The sequence below is a fragment of the Centroberyx affinis genome, unplaced genomic scaffold (assembly GCF_046629955.1).
Source record: "Centroberyx affinis isolate AG114_WGS23_722 - 3 ecotype Tasmania unplaced genomic scaffold, CSIRO-AGI_Caff_v1 ptg001694l_1, whole genome shotgun sequence".
Classification (NCBI taxonomy): Eukaryota; Metazoa; Chordata; class Actinopteri; order Beryciformes; family Berycidae; genus Centroberyx; species Centroberyx affinis.
In genome coordinates, this window is record NW_027280110.1 from 15,574 (window position 1) to 31,091 (window position 15,518).

The 15,518-nt window shown below is 40.9% G+C and overlaps 1 protein-coding gene across 1 annotated transcript in view; it reads right to left on the reverse strand.

The window, feature by feature from the left end:
- The window catches only part of LOC139651638 (protein FAM13B-like), a gene marked incomplete at its 3' end in the record, with an annotated part of 33,459 nt that overhangs the window by 8,244 nt on the left and 9,697 nt on the right, over positions 1–15,518 (reverse strand). Inside the window, exons 2-3 of the mRNA XM_071528641.1 lie at positions 5,200–5,347; positions 1,789–1,995 (exon numbers count right to left, since the gene is read on the reverse strand). Of these exons, the coding sequence (XP_071384742.1) occupies positions 1,789–1,954 (166 nt within the window). The remainder of the gene's footprint in view (positions 1–1,788; positions 1,996–5,199; positions 5,348–15,518) is intronic.

Here is a 15,518-nt window from a genome sequence, read left to right on the forward strand (position 1 = left end):
ATACAGGATAAAATCCAGAATTTTAGGCTGGTATCAGCTATTTTTTTCTGTCTGCCTTTTTTTAATCTGCAGTCTGTTGAGAAATGTAACCATGACTCTCAATGTTTGGTCAAATAGATAAAATTCCATGAAGGTGCAACACCCTGTGGCCTAGGGGTGAAAGTCACACTTCTCCAACCTTAGAACCAAGGAATAAAAACAAACTTCTGTCAAAACCTAAAAGCCTTGAAGATGTGATTTACCTATTGTGACACAGGATCAAATCCTAAACCTGCCAATACGCTTTTTATCTACTATCTGTTATGAGACGTTTTTACACTACAGAACTCGTTCTTCAAGGTCTGCCTCACTCACTGAACATGACTGTCACATGCTCAGTTACGGAGCGTAGAACTAAAATGCTGAGTTGAATAGGAAAGCTGAGTCTATCCATTACAGTTTTCAGATTTGATTGCCCCTCTTTTTAAACAAACTGCTGATGCAACAAAAAAGATGACAGCTAGATAAATTGCCTAAAGGCAATGGATAACAATCTCCTATAGGTGCATGATCACATGTTCACGCATTTGAACCATAAAATAAGAACATTGATTTGAATAGCAGCTGACGGACTGCATGATTAATGCTGAATAAACCATACAGATACAGACATGGATGTAAACACAGTGTTACTATTATCACATATAACAAATTGATGGCAAATATGAGACAACCTGAGCACTAAAGACCTGGGGCAAATGCAAATATTTAAGCTAACATGGCGTAATAACAAGAAAACACAAAAGGCGTGAGATCTGCTTTGATCAAATATAAAAGGGAGGATTCTGCTGGCCTAAGGCGACACGTACAATTCCATGGGAAATCACAAGAGGAGATTTTAAATGAGATGAGATTTAGCCTTCAAGGATTTCATAGAGCAAAACCGTTCCACATCTATTTTGTACACAAAGGGCTTTGGGCACTTTTATATGTAATGCTCAGTCACTTGGACCATGTTCAAAGGACAGAAACCATTTAATAAAAGATGCTTAGTCAAAGCATGAATGTGAAAACAAGCCCTATTTTTGAGAGAGGATTCAAATCAAAACGGTGCTCTGTTTCGCATTTGGTGAATTACTGTAAAATCAGAACAGAAACAGAAAGCCATTCACACCGGCTATAACACACTGCACAAGTGGTCACTGTAACATTTCATTTGACAGCGATACATTTAGTCAAATTCCTGCACAAAACCTCTTTAGAATATTTTCTCAAATACTGTACCAGAGAAACACAAATGATCATGAATCAGCACAACAATATAAAGCGATATTATTGCCAAACATTTTGCAAAATGGTTGTATTGGCCTATTATCAGCATTGGTGAATATCCAGATATTTTGAATTTGTAAATTATGATAAATAAAAAAAAAAAAAAAGATGTTAAATTAAATTGAAAAGATATTTGTTGCACAAATATAATTAAAAATATCCACCTGCCACCAGCCAAATGCTGGAATGTATTGTCTGACTTAAATGATTGTTGGTAACAATCATTTAAGTCTTATTCTGTAAATCTAGTTGGCTGGTAAAATAGTGATGAATGTGGCTGGTGGATTTTGGGATGCACCAGCCACTGTGGTCAATGACCAACAAAAAAATTCAGAAAAGTTTCCTGCCTTAGAGCATACTAATACAAAATGTCTAATATGTTGTATGATATGTATGTATGATATCCGAAACACCTGTCTCAGTCAGGTGCGTGTGTGTGTGTGTGTGTGAGTGTAAGTGTGTGTGTCCATCACTCACCGTGCTCCTCGATGTAGTCGACGATGTGTTTGACCAGTGCAGGAACCTCGTGGCCGCTGAGAGTGTGTGTGTGTGTCACCTCCTCCAAGGGAACGCCAAACACCCGTGTGGTGGTGGCCGAGCTCCCACCCTCGTTGCCTGGCAACGGAGACACGCTCTTCCTCATGGCCACCTCCTCCTCACCACAACCCCGCTGAGACCTCACGTCTTCAGAATGAAAGAAAGAAAGAAGGGGAGTAAACGGAGAAAGAGAGAGACAGAAGGAAGGAAGGATAGAAGATAAAATGGTTAGGATGATTTACTCAGATTCAGGCAGTGAAAGAGGAAGAAAAACAAAGAATCACCTCCTTAGTATAGGAGGCAGGTCAACACAAAACACAATGAAGCGTCTCCAATCATACTCTCACTGCAAGCCAAAGAGTGGAGAAAACTTCATCCCAGAACAAGAGAGACACAGAGAGACACAAGGAGGCAGACAGAGTGATAGAGACACACTGGCAAAGAGAGAGAGAGAGAGAGAGAGAGAGAGAGAGACAGAGAGGGAGAGGGAGAGAGAGATATGATAAGAGCTGGTCTCTTCCTCTGTCGTCCACAAACAAACAAAACAACCCTCAAGCATATAGGAGTGGCAGGTCTAGCCATTGTTACATAGCATTTTAGCATTTGACCCTCCCCTTCGGAGGAAGAGGGGGAGTGGGAGGAGGAGGAAGGACAGAATAGACTGCTACTGGCCTGCAAGTGCACTTACAGCTGACTCTGACTCTGAAGAAGAAGAGGAGGAGGAGAAAGAGGAGAGTAACTGTATTGTGCAGCTGGGATTGGGAATAGTCTACTGGCTCATACAGATATGATGGTTATATCATGGCCAGGAAGCTACACAACCCAAGGTACTACCCAAGTTCAGCATCCCTTTAAACTATGAGTTGGGGTCAGAAATGGGTACCAGCACTGTTTGTGATAGGTCCCAATGACAAGACAATACCAGTGCGTAATCATTAAACTAGGGGGTTGGTGAATAAAATAAATTTTGCAAAATTTGGGTTACAAGCTAAAAGAAGTTTAAGCACCCCTGGCCTTTGGTCAGTCATAGGAGGAACTGGAGAGATTTTAGGTCCTGGTTAAGGGACTGACGACTGTGTAGCAGTGAAGCAGGCATCCTGTCTATGCTAAATGAAAAGGTGGCTAGACTAAAACAGCAGGGTTTTCCTCTGTATAATATTCTTAGTTGGTTAAACAAAGTGTTTTCTGTGACCATCTCTATTAAAAAATGCGACATTAGGATGAGACTCAATGATTTAAATGAAATAATCTTACTGTACTTTCTGCATCTTAAATCGACATCTTGACTATTTTTAACTATTGTGGATGCTCTAAATGAAATGAAAATGTTTCAGAATTGGTGATACGTCAATATAATATAAACAAAAATCACAATAATCAATTATATAAAATTACTTGTGCAGCACCATATGAAATATCAGTTTCAATACTTTCTTACCTGCTCCTAAAGATTTATACATGCTTTAAGTCGTCACTCAATCCTCTGCGGATACCACCTACGGCTGACTCTAAAAACCAATGAAAATCAATAGAGGCTAACTCTAGCAAGGAAGAGTTTTTTAAGCATCATTTCTGCTCAAAGTTTGACCTTTATGACGGTCGGTTGGTGAGAAATCTGAATGCAAACAGCGGCAGATGGCGTCTAGTCTACTCATAGGGGAGGAGGGACATCGCCAAATGATTATCAACAAATGTGACTTGGGTTTTCTCCAATCAGAACAAACTAGCACCCGTCCAATATATACTGGTGTGCCAATATGTTCAGTCGATAGCCTTTTAGAGATATACAGGTATTGGTATTTGTTCCACCAATAACATCACAAAACTTGAGATTTTGGCACCTCTAAAATTTTTAAGATTTTCACATTTTACTTTACGCTGGACCTTTCAAAGGAACCAACAACTCTAAATAAAATCCCAAAACAGATGGATGTTTTCAGATGTTTTCTGGTAACAAATGTATTCTAGCAAGAGCCGGTGATCACAAATGATCTTGGGTAACAACAAAAAAGAAAAAACATTGAAACAATGACATGAAACAATGAAAACAATGAAAAAATGAATCATTATTAGGAGTTCAATCTGATATCTTAAATTGACTTCCCCAACTGTCGGTATCGGACACTAGACGGTGATCAGAATGATCAACTGAGATGATAACTGAGGTGTCGACATCCCAGATTCTTTGTTAAAAAAAAGTTAGACTAGGATCAGAATAACAGATGGCTGCATCAGGAGTTAGTAGAGCTAATAAGCTACTGGCCATAATATCAACAGCCTTCAGAAATAACAACACACTTACCACATATTGCTCAAATATAGGCAAAAACCTCCTTCTTCCCCCAGCTTGTCTTCCTCCCTTGTCTCTCTCTCTCAAGCTCTTACACACACACACACACACACACACACACACACACACACACACCTAACTACTCCAGAAATGTCATGGTAAGCCTGTTATATGGTGGTCAGACAGGATTTTTACCTCTGCCAAAAATGAAGCTTTTCTAACTTGAAAAGGTCAAGTGTTTTTTTTTTTGTCTTCTCACACACATGAAAACCAGTTTAAAACCAGTTGTGTAGAGCAATTCTAGATGTCCAAATAGTCTGATGGTCAACTTGTTATATAACATGAATGTCAGGCATTCGTATATATATGTGTATGTGTGTGTATATGAACAGGATTTTCTTGTTCAGGAAGTTCAAAACAAGTGTGTCCATTTCTTCTCTCCTGGTCAACAGTGAACTGGTGTATGTGTATGTATGTGTGTGAGAGAATGAGAGAAAGAGAAAGAGAGAGAGAGAGAGAGAGAGAAGGAAGGAGAGAGATTGTGTGTCTACATGCATGTGTATGTTAACTTGTGTGTGTGTGTGTGCGTGTGTGTGTGTGTTAGTATCTATTAACCCACACGTAGCAATGAAAGCGTGTATGTTAAGCGTTAACCCAATGTGGAGAAGGAAAAGTGTGTGTATGTGTGTGTGTGTGTATCTATTAACCCACACATAACAGTGAACTTATTTGTGTATGTTAATATGTGTTAACCCACCATGTCGCAATATAAGTGTACTGTATGTGTGTGTTGGTGTTTGTTAACCTACCATGTGTACTAGTGAAAGTGTGTGCGTGTGTTAACCCACGTTGTAGCAGCAAAAGTGTGTGTGTGTGTGTGTGTGTGTGTTAGTATCTATTAACCCACACATAACAGTGAACTAATTTGTGTATGTTAATGTGTGTTAACCCACCATGTAGCAATATAAGTGTACTGTGTGTGACTGTGTTGGTGTTTAACCCACCATGTGTAGCAGTGAAAGTGTGTATGTGTATATGTGTGCGTGTGTGTGTTTACCCACCGTGTAGCAGTGAAAGTGTGTCCTATCCTCTCCTCCCCTGGCCAGTGAACCAGTGAACCATCTATGGCTGCTTCAGGTTGTGGCAGAAGATGAGCCGGTAGTTCCTCATTGACGGACCGCTAATCCCTCTTGCAGGATTCCTTTCTAGCTACACTGAGGGGAGAGGGAGAGACAGATGAGGAGAGAGGGAGTAAGAGGAGAGGCAGGGAGAAAGAACGGGAGAGAGAGAGAGTAAAGAGAGGGGGAAAAGAGAGAGGGGAAAAAATGAGGGGGGAGAGAGATGGGGAGAGAGAGGGGACAGTTAAAACAGAAGGGTTAAAGTAATAATCCACAGTTTTGCCAATTGTTACACAATATAAAAAAAAAATCAAACAAAATTCCACCTACAGTCAGTTCATGAAAGCATTTGCTGCTCTAAACCCCTGGTGTCTGATAGGTCTTTCCCCGAGAAAAATCCGTTGCCACACAGTAAGTGATGAGGTTTACGTTTCCGGCAGCAGCAACAATAGTTTGTTAGGAATAAACAGAGAAAGAACCGGGCTGTTAGCATGAGCAGCAATAGCCACCACGGCTGAACAACGAAAAGAGCGCCACCTACAGAAACCCAAACTTCATCAACAGAAAATCCACGGAAAAAGACGTCACAGTACTGGACACACTGTTTGATTGACAGGTGATCTCTGGAAAGTGCAGTGCATACACGCTACAGCAATGACCACTTAATACCAAAAATAATACCATAATAAAAAAATGCAAGGATCTCACAGATTAGCCTACCACTTTAATACCATATGGTTGCAATTCAGTTAAAAGTTATGGTGATGTTGCCAAATTGCCACTTTCTAATAATGGCTACAGACAGTTTTTACTACGGCAAAATCGGGTGAAACCAAATGCAGTGCAACAAATGAAAACAAAATGCAATACAAGGCATTAATCCAATGAATTCAGATAAAAGGAATATTAGTGTGTGGGTTTTCATCTTTGTGTATGTGTATTCTTCAAAGAACTGTTACAAAGGGAAGCTAAAGTCACTTTCATTCTGTAGCTGAGGCTCTCCTTTCCTCTCCTCTCGTTTTGTGTTTTTGCTAAGAACTAAAGAAGCATAGACGTAATTTTCTCCTCTCTTTTCCTTTCCTCTATTTCCCTTTCCCTCTTTATCTCTCTATTTCTCTGTCCCTCTCCCTCTTCTTTCCATCTTTTTGTGCCCTCTCCCTCTCCTCTCCCCTTCTCTGTTTATTCTGTTTATTTCCCTCTCTATATACCGTCTCCTCTCCTCGTCCCTAATCCCATCCTCCTCGCTCTCCTCTCCTCTTCTAGCTTGAGGCTTGAGACGTCAGGCTGTCCGGGAGTCTGCTGGAGGCGAGGACAGAACGCAATAATTAAACTGACACAGACTGGGCTAGAAAGCTCTGTGTGTGTGTGTGTGTGTGTGTGTGTGTGACACGCACACACACGCGACATGTCCCCGCATGCCCATGTGTGGGTGGATGTGTGCAAACTGTCACTTTGAATCTGTATGTGTGCTTGGTGTGTGTGTGTGTGTGTGTGTGTGTGTGTGTGTGTGTGTATGCTGCATGCTTGTTAGTAAGTGCTGCCATTTTAGTATTTGTGTGTGTGTGTGTGTGTTACATGTGCCTGCATCCCTGTGTGTTGCTCCATGTGTGTGTATGTGTGTGTGTATCTGCGTTCGTGATGAGGCTGTCAGAGTGCAAACGAGGCTCTTGTTCAAAGCAAGCCAGTCATCTGAGACAGAGACAGCCTAACTACCCAGTGTGTACGTCTGTGAATGTGTGTGTGTGTGTGTGTGTGTGCACAAGAGATATAGTGTGTGCATGTGCCTGTGTGTATGAAAGAGAGAAAGAGAGTGCTTTGAGGCTGTTAGTGCAGAGTTAGGTGGTCCAGATAGAAACATGTGCATGTGGTAAAATATTAAAAATGCAGCTCTACATTTCTTTTTTTTAATAGAGCGTGAGAGAGAGGGAGAAAGAAACCGAGAAACAAAGACACTGAAAAAGAGAGGGAAGAGAAAAAGAGATGGAGAAAGTGAGAGGGAGGCAAAGAGAGGGTGCAATAAGGGAAAGAGAAATATGGAGACAAATTGAGCTGATGGTAGAATGTCAACTGACCAATCCACTTATGAATGGGAGTCGTAACTTTGCAGTTGAAAGGCGCAATACGCAACTCTTTCAAAGAAGTGTATTGAAATATTTAGGCAGCAAGAGTCTGAGGTTCTTCAAAGGCAAAGCAAAACACACAACAACTGTAGTAAGCTGGATTCGAACCTACAACATTGACAGAACTAGGTAGGCTCGTTAGCCCAGAGACCCAGATTTGATGTATTCAGCATCACTATTCCCCTGCTACACTTCCTACAGACTGGGGCTCTGCTTCCTAAAGCCCCAAGCATGCTTTATAATTTATCATCTCCATGAAAATTAAACTTCGTCCACCATCGTTAAACCTCTTTCTGCCACCTCTCTCTCTCCCTCACTTCGCTTCTCTTTTTCTCTTTCAATGCTTCTTTCTGGAACAACTGCCTCTCTCCATTCCTCGCTCCTCTGCTACATTCTGTCCCTTTCTCTTTTCTCCGCTTTCTCTTCCTCCCTTTCTCTTCTACCCTCTTGCCTCTTTTCCTTCCTTCCTTCCTTCCTTCCTTTCGTTCGTCCTTCCGCTGCGCGTTATGCAAGCCATCCGACCTACTTAGTCGGTCTGCATCACCTCCACGTCAGGGAGAGCGGAGGAGGAAGAGTTCCCGCCACTGCTTTCTTAAAGATTGGAAAATATCGCGGGGAATTTCCAAAACACCCCGATCTATCTTTCCATCACTCTGTCTGTCTGTGTCTCTCTTTTTTAACTGTCCCTGTCTGTATTTTTTCCGGTCTGTTCTGTTCTGTCTGTGTCTCTCTCACTCTAAAACCTGCTTGCTACCTTCATCAGGAGTCTGCAGAAGGTGCTTATTAACTCCTAATCAAAGGCCGTCACTCTGTCTGACTGTCCTACTGACCACTAATTAAACCGCACTAACTACAAAGCTTACATGAGGTTGTCTGTAAGGGCCTGACTTTCTGCATTCCCTACCTTTTATTTTCACCCTTCTTGCATAATGCTCCTTGTTTCATTCGAAGCCATCTATCCTTGTAGAAAGAGCTATAACAGTGAAATCATCGAGACCCTGATAGTACACAAAGCTTCTTCAAAAAATTTTCAATAAGCTAATGTGGCCAGGTAACAAATACAATTCTAGCCAATAAGCGTTATAAGGGTTTTGGCTGCTATTGCTTGGCAATAAAATCTAGTTCCATGGAGAAAATGCTGTAACCTTGAAAAAAATCCCAGCCCACACAGCGTTTCAACCTTATTAGGTACAAGGAAAGGGCTAAAGGCCAAGTCAATTACAATTCAACCACTCCAAAATGTAGCCTTAAATGCAGTAAATTTGTCAATGATAGAACATTCAATTCAAGTCCTGAGACAAGTTTCTGGTGGGATTTGATCCGAGTCTTAACCACTACACCATACACACCAATATGTCCCTTCCATAGCTACACACCATCCCCATCACCATCTCTGTACAGTCCTACAGTCCTACAAAGCCAAAGAGCAGTAATTTCTTGAGCACAGAAGCTGAGAAAAATGACTTCAGCATTTAAGCCCTGCCTCAACTAAACAGAAGTGGCCTGCATATCATTTAATAGCCATTATAGGTATAACTTTTGTTGATATCCAATCTAAACCCTGACCTTTACAACATAGGCTACTAAAAGTAGTTAATGTTTGTCTTTGCATGGCAGCATTAATTCAAAAAGTTTGCATGTTTCAGTTGTCAGTGGCAGCCATGTTTCCTTGGTAACCCTGCTCAGTGGCTGATGTTAAGTAACAGGTTATTCGATGCCAACTGTTCTTTACAAATTAGACACTTCATCGTGGAGAATTGTCACACATTTACAGCCAACAGTTTTTATAAGCTCTTTAACACAACATATGCCATTTAGTTGACGCATTTATCCAAGACACCTTGTGATACCACGCACGCATACATTTGTTAGAATGGATAGGCCCAAAGGGAACTGAACCCCTGCAGTGTTCGCACTATACTCTACCCACTGAGCTACACAGAACAACAAGATAATCGTTCAATCTTTTTGTCTTTCTAGAGAGGCGGCAGCAACATGGCGTCACTCTCCAGTCACACCACCGCAAAATTTTCTTTGCCTTCTGTTCATTTCAATTGAACAGTAAGCGACCTGGCTTCGCATTCAGTTGTGAAGCTACAATAACATTTTTGCTTGGTTTGCTTGGTGTAGACGTCAAATTTGTTCAACTTCGACCTGTGAATCTGCCTGACTCACTGATGCTCAACCAATAGGAAAGGAGTCGGCGGGACTGACTCCTTCTGCCATCGCGGAGGAAGCTCTCATTTTAGCAGTGTCAGGTTATCACAGCATTTTATCAGCATGATAGCCAAAGCTTTCTTTTGGCATCGCAACAACTTCAGCATCACAACATGGCTATCTAGCAATGAACGAAAGTCAAGGCTACCTCTACTGGTGAATAGATTTTGCTTGGCCAATCCTGGTGTGACAAGGCCCTTAGTCTTCCACTGTATCCTTCTATTATTAAAACCAGCTCCACCTCCCACATATAGAGGGTGCTTTGCTTTTTTTTTTTTTTTACTTTCTCACCTCCCAACCTCATTTTCCTCATATGCCCTTTTAGGGACTATTGCAGTAATCGCTTTGAGTGAAGCCAGGCAAGCTCTGTGTATTATTTTTTACATGGCCTTTTTGGGATAGGATTAATTCTTTTTCTGTGAAACGATGGATGTTACATCCAAATCCACCTCAGTTGTTTTACTCACTGCCCAAGAGACCCAAGCAGATATTAAACCCAAGCTATCATCTGCTGATATTTGCCTAGTGTACCATTTGCTTGTATCGGCATATCAGTTTTCCCTGCTTATTGAACTCTTAAGCAGCCCAGCTAGGATTCTTCTTCTGGCCAACACCAGAAATAAAGGGAACATATCCAATATACTTTTGTATTTGTTGCTGGCTGAATGACTCAGACTGGATTCCAAAGTTTTTACTTTACTTGGGATTATTGAAAGGGGGTTTCAATAGTCTTATGTTTGCTCATACAGGTTGCTGAGTGCTCTTAGGGCATTCTTCAACGTCTATCCCATCCAAAACCAACTGAACTGGCATCGCTGCGACCTAAGCCTCTTTAAAAGCCAGGGAAAATCCCACTATTGGATCTGGAATTCTTGTATTGGGTTAGGGCCCTCAATGCTGAACCAAACCAAACAGACCTGAACTGCAGACCAGACAGACAGACAGTTCATTGTCCTCAGTGTGGGCATGCACAATTATGGCTAAAATGATATGACAATGATAAATGTGATTATTTTGCTAGATATTATAACAATTATTAGTCTTGATGATAACGATTTGGGAAGCTAAATTGCTTTACTGCACTTTTCGCATCTTATATCAATATCTTGACAGTTTTCAGCGGACATGATATCATTCAATATCACCAAATTCTACAATTACGAATTGGGAAAGCTGAAGTTGCAATACACAATTAATTATGCATTCCTACCTCAGAGAGGATAATATTTTCAGTATAACCCTTAAAACTTAAATACAGCTCTGTCACAACTGCTTGTGACAAGACATTATGAACAGAACTGAACAAGGCACTGCTGTGGAAATTGGACAGTTCTAATAAAGGGTCCTTATTAGAACTGTCCAATTTCCACAGCAGTGCCGATTGGAGCTTAACAGGACTATTAATGTATCTGCAACTAAACACCATCTGATAAACTACCTCTGTAGGTAGCAACATACAAAGACAGACATATTACATAAATGTTTTAATGCAAAAACATCAGTGACAATAAACAGTGCATAAGCCCTGTATGGGCTCTGTAGTGGAAGCCAGGCTATTGTAAAACCCATGGCTACAGCTTGGTCCTGTAGCGGGGAAAAGGGAATGACATAGCTGATGCAACCCAGACTGCTTCTTTTTTCAAAAGGTTATTTTTAATGGCATCTCTGTGTCACTAGAGTAGACAGTGACAGGAAACAAACGGGACACGCAATCAAGCCTCTGACACTCAAACCCACAATGCCATGGGGACACTGCAGGTTCCCCAGCTTGTACCCCCAACTTTTACTTTTACATAATGCCATTAATATATACTATTTGGTGGAAGCTTTTATCCAAAGCGCCTTAAACTATAAGTGCACACATTTTAGAATGGGCGGCCCTGGTGAGAGGAGAACCCCTAACCCTGACAGAGTTAGTGCCAAACAGACAGAAAGACAGGCCGGGACACTGAGACCGGAGGACTTGGGAACTCAATGTTCCCAAATTGTTGCCCTGTCTGGGATGAAAACTGACCCTAAAAGGCCTCTGTAGCGGCGGATTTGGTCAGTAATGGAACGGTCTAGAATGGGTCTGTGTTTCTTTCTGTCCGTCGGTGTGTCTTAATCCCACATATTATGCGTGACAACCTTCTGCTCTACAATGAGGGACATTGTTAGAGGGGAAATAGAGGAGGCTGAGGGGAGAGAAAGAGAGAAAGAGAGAGAGAGAGAGAGAGAGAGAGAGAGAGAGAGAGAGAGAGAGAGAGAGAGAGAGAGAGAGAGAGGAAGACAAATTGAGTGTGAGTGGGAGAGAGAGAAAACCAGAGAACCAGAGGGGGAAAGGGGCCAATAGAGAACTTGAGAACAAGAAAGCGAGAGATGGAGACGGGGAGGGACAACTCAAGAACAAGAGAGCAAAGAGAGACTTGGACTATGTTCACACTGCAGCTTAAAGTGTCCCAGTTCAGATTTTTCTCCCTCACGTGTGATACAGATCTGATGTTTTCTAATCAGTATCAACAGGAAAAAGCTGCATGGAGTCACATTTTTTCATTTTCAATCTGGACCACATGGACATGTGGTAAAATAAATTGAACGTATGTGACGTCTTTTGATATTGCGACTCTGCACACACCTGTCTATTTGACATTTCTGTCAGTTCATATTGATATCAGATATGGGCTACGTCCTAGGAGAGATATGAATGGTCATCCAAAAAGAATATCTGATATGAGCAGCAATTGAGAACTGAGCATGAAGACCTGCACTGTGAACTTACACTTTGAGAACTGAAGAGCGAGAGAGGAAGGAGATAAGAGAGAAATAAAAAACCTGAAGAACATGAGAGCAGAAAGGAAAAGAAGAGGAATGAAAAAAAAGAGAGAAAGATAAAAAAAAAAAAAAGACAACACGACTGAACAGTGTGGAAATAGACCCACTAGGCAATCTGTAACAGTCTTGTTTCACAGCCATGAGTTTTGAATAATAGGCCTACCGCAGTGGCAGGCAGCAGTATATTTTAATGAACCTATTACCACATTTCAGTTCAATTCTAAAACCTGCACAATAGTCTGTAAGGTAGCCTAGCAATTACAGAGACCATCCCTTAACAAAAAGGTTACAGGTTCGATACCTGCAACCACGTGTCCTGTGGAAGTGTATTTTAGGAAGACACTGAACCCTGCTACCTGCTGACTCACTTTAAGTCACTCTGGAACTTAATACCTAAAAATGTAGAAACAGTGGAAAAAATGGAAACCACAAAGCAGGAGGGGAAAACTGGACCATCCCTGATGTGTTAAATAATTGAAACAACCAACACAGAGGCGATCACAAATACCCAGTACATCAACAAATGGAACAGTACATTCATATTTAATAAAGACAATTTTACTTGCATCACGTATGAGAACAAAAACCCTGTCGTGATTAATCTGCGATCTGACAAAATAAATTGCCTCGGCTCTATCAAAACAAAGTGCATGACCAAAAAGATGTAAAATATTCACAAGAGGTTATGAATAAATTAGCAAATTTCCTCTTACTTGCATCATGTTATGAAATCCTTAGAGTTTAAAACTTCTCCATTAAACAAAAAAAAGAGATTTAGGCTGTCAAACTATGCACTCTGTCTTTCCTCACTGCCCGTTTGAACATGTGGGGGTTAAACAACAGCAGAGAAGGAAGCAGGAAGTGATGAGGAGAAAGGCAGGACAGCAGGAATAATCTTCAGAAATTTTAAATGGATGGGATTTGTGTGCGTCAAAGACATAAAAAAAACTCTGAGGGGGAAAAAAAAATTTGAAAAAAAGAAGAAGGAAAAGAAGGAATCCTTATTAAATGAATAGGAGTTGTGTGTTCAAAAGCAAAAATGACAAAAAAAACAACATTTCTTTGCGCACCTGCAGATGTCTAGGCTAGCGAGTCGAGCTTGTTTTAAGTGTCAGCTCTTGAACTCTTGGGAGTCAAATGAGCAGGGAAACACCTCTGAGCTACAGGCAGGACCTCGGTGAACTCTGCTCTCTGGCCTCAATCACCGCAAAAACCGCCAGAGAGGGAATGAATTCCTGGCATTTCTGCATGTTTGTGTATAGTGTGTGAGGCAATTGGATCCATTCTTCATACACAGATCCCATGACCCTGACGCATCGCCTTACTTCCTTGTACTTGCAAGCATGTGCATGACCTCTCACACCCAAATGCACACACAAAAAACAAAAGCGCTGGATTGTATGCACCTGCACACGAGCACGGAGACAAATGTGCGGGCACACACATACACAAACACACACACACACCTGTCTCTCATCCACATCAGAACAGCATGTGACTGAGATCCTTATCTGTTCTGTCACAAATGGAATGAAAAATTACGAGTTACAATATACAACCAGAGACCTTGAACCAGTGTCCAAAATTACATTTAGTCTCACCTAATTTAAAAAAATTACCTACCAAGAAAAATGTTTACCCACAAAATTAATTAATATACATTTTTCACAGAGATATGTAACCTTACCCATTTACAATGCATTTCTTGTACAGGATCAGGTATTGTGTGCATAGATTTCAAGTTTAAATTTAAAAATGGCTGATTCTCTTATAAAATGGATGTTTTTGTCTTATTTTTTTCTTTTTAGTGGCCTCACACCTGCTGTGTGTCGCCACATAGGAATAATGTTAAGTTTCAACTAACATTAGGCTACTTAACCATCCAGGAAGTTTTGATGCTGCCACTTTTCATGGAGCAGTGTAACAGGCAGCCAATCAACAGCCTGTTTGATACAGAGCCATTGTTTTACTTCGATTTGATTGGCTCATGGTCAGAGAGAGTGTACAGTGGTCAGCAAAAACAAATGCATGAAGCTGGCGATTCTCGCCGCTGTAGTTTTCAAACAATCAAAATTTAAAGCTGCCAAGTGAACTACAATGACCATAATTCATTGCAGCTATGACGCAGCACATTTGTGCATTTGTCCTTCAAGGCGTGGTATGTCTGTGTGCGACACAAATTGAATGGAGAGACAGTTTGAAACATAGCCTTAATAATAAGATGGAGGTATAACAGTCAGTTAATGTTGCAATGCAATTAGGTTATTCAAGACTGAGAGACTTTAGTGCCTGAAAAAATATGAGTTACTGGGCTTGCTAAATGAAACGTCAATAACAAGTCATCAATAGTAAACCGACAACACTGAATTCTATATTAAATGATAGCCAATTATCTTCTCAGATGGGGTTCCTGAGGACAAAGTCTCATTAAATGGGAATCTGTGTACTAAAGTGTAAAGTGTATCTATTTGGGTGTTCTTGACCAGTAGACAAATGTTTGGGAACCCCTGTTACAACACAGACACATTAACAAGTCTTGAGGTCAGGTGTTGTAAATCTTGACCTAAAACTTGTTTGTGCACATACCATGCTGTCTGTCACTAGCCACTCAGCCTTACTGACTGACTTGTGCCTGTAAGCCAGAGGTGAGGGTTGATGTTAACCCTGACTCTGAGGTCAACAATGTGTAGCAAAGAGGCAAAACATTGGGAGTTAAATGGTCTTTTAAATTCGGAGCCAATAAACACCCAAGATTCGGTGACAGCCTCTTCTTCGGTCTCATATCTGTCAACAGCAAATAGAAAGACGGTCTTTGCCTCAGTGTCCCAATACTTATCCTACCGACTAGGGCTGAACAATTAATCAAAATTTTATCGAAATTGCAATATGGCCTACTGCAATTTTCAAATCGCAGGAGGCGCAATATTTGTTAAAGGCAAAATGTGTGTCAAAATACCATTTTAAATTAGAGCTGCAACGATTAATCGATTAGTTGTCAACTATTAAATTAATCGCCAACTATTTTGATAATCGATTAATCGGTTTGAGTAATTTTTTAAGAAAAATAAGTCAAAATTCTCTGATTCCAGCTTCTTAAATGTGAATATTTTCTGG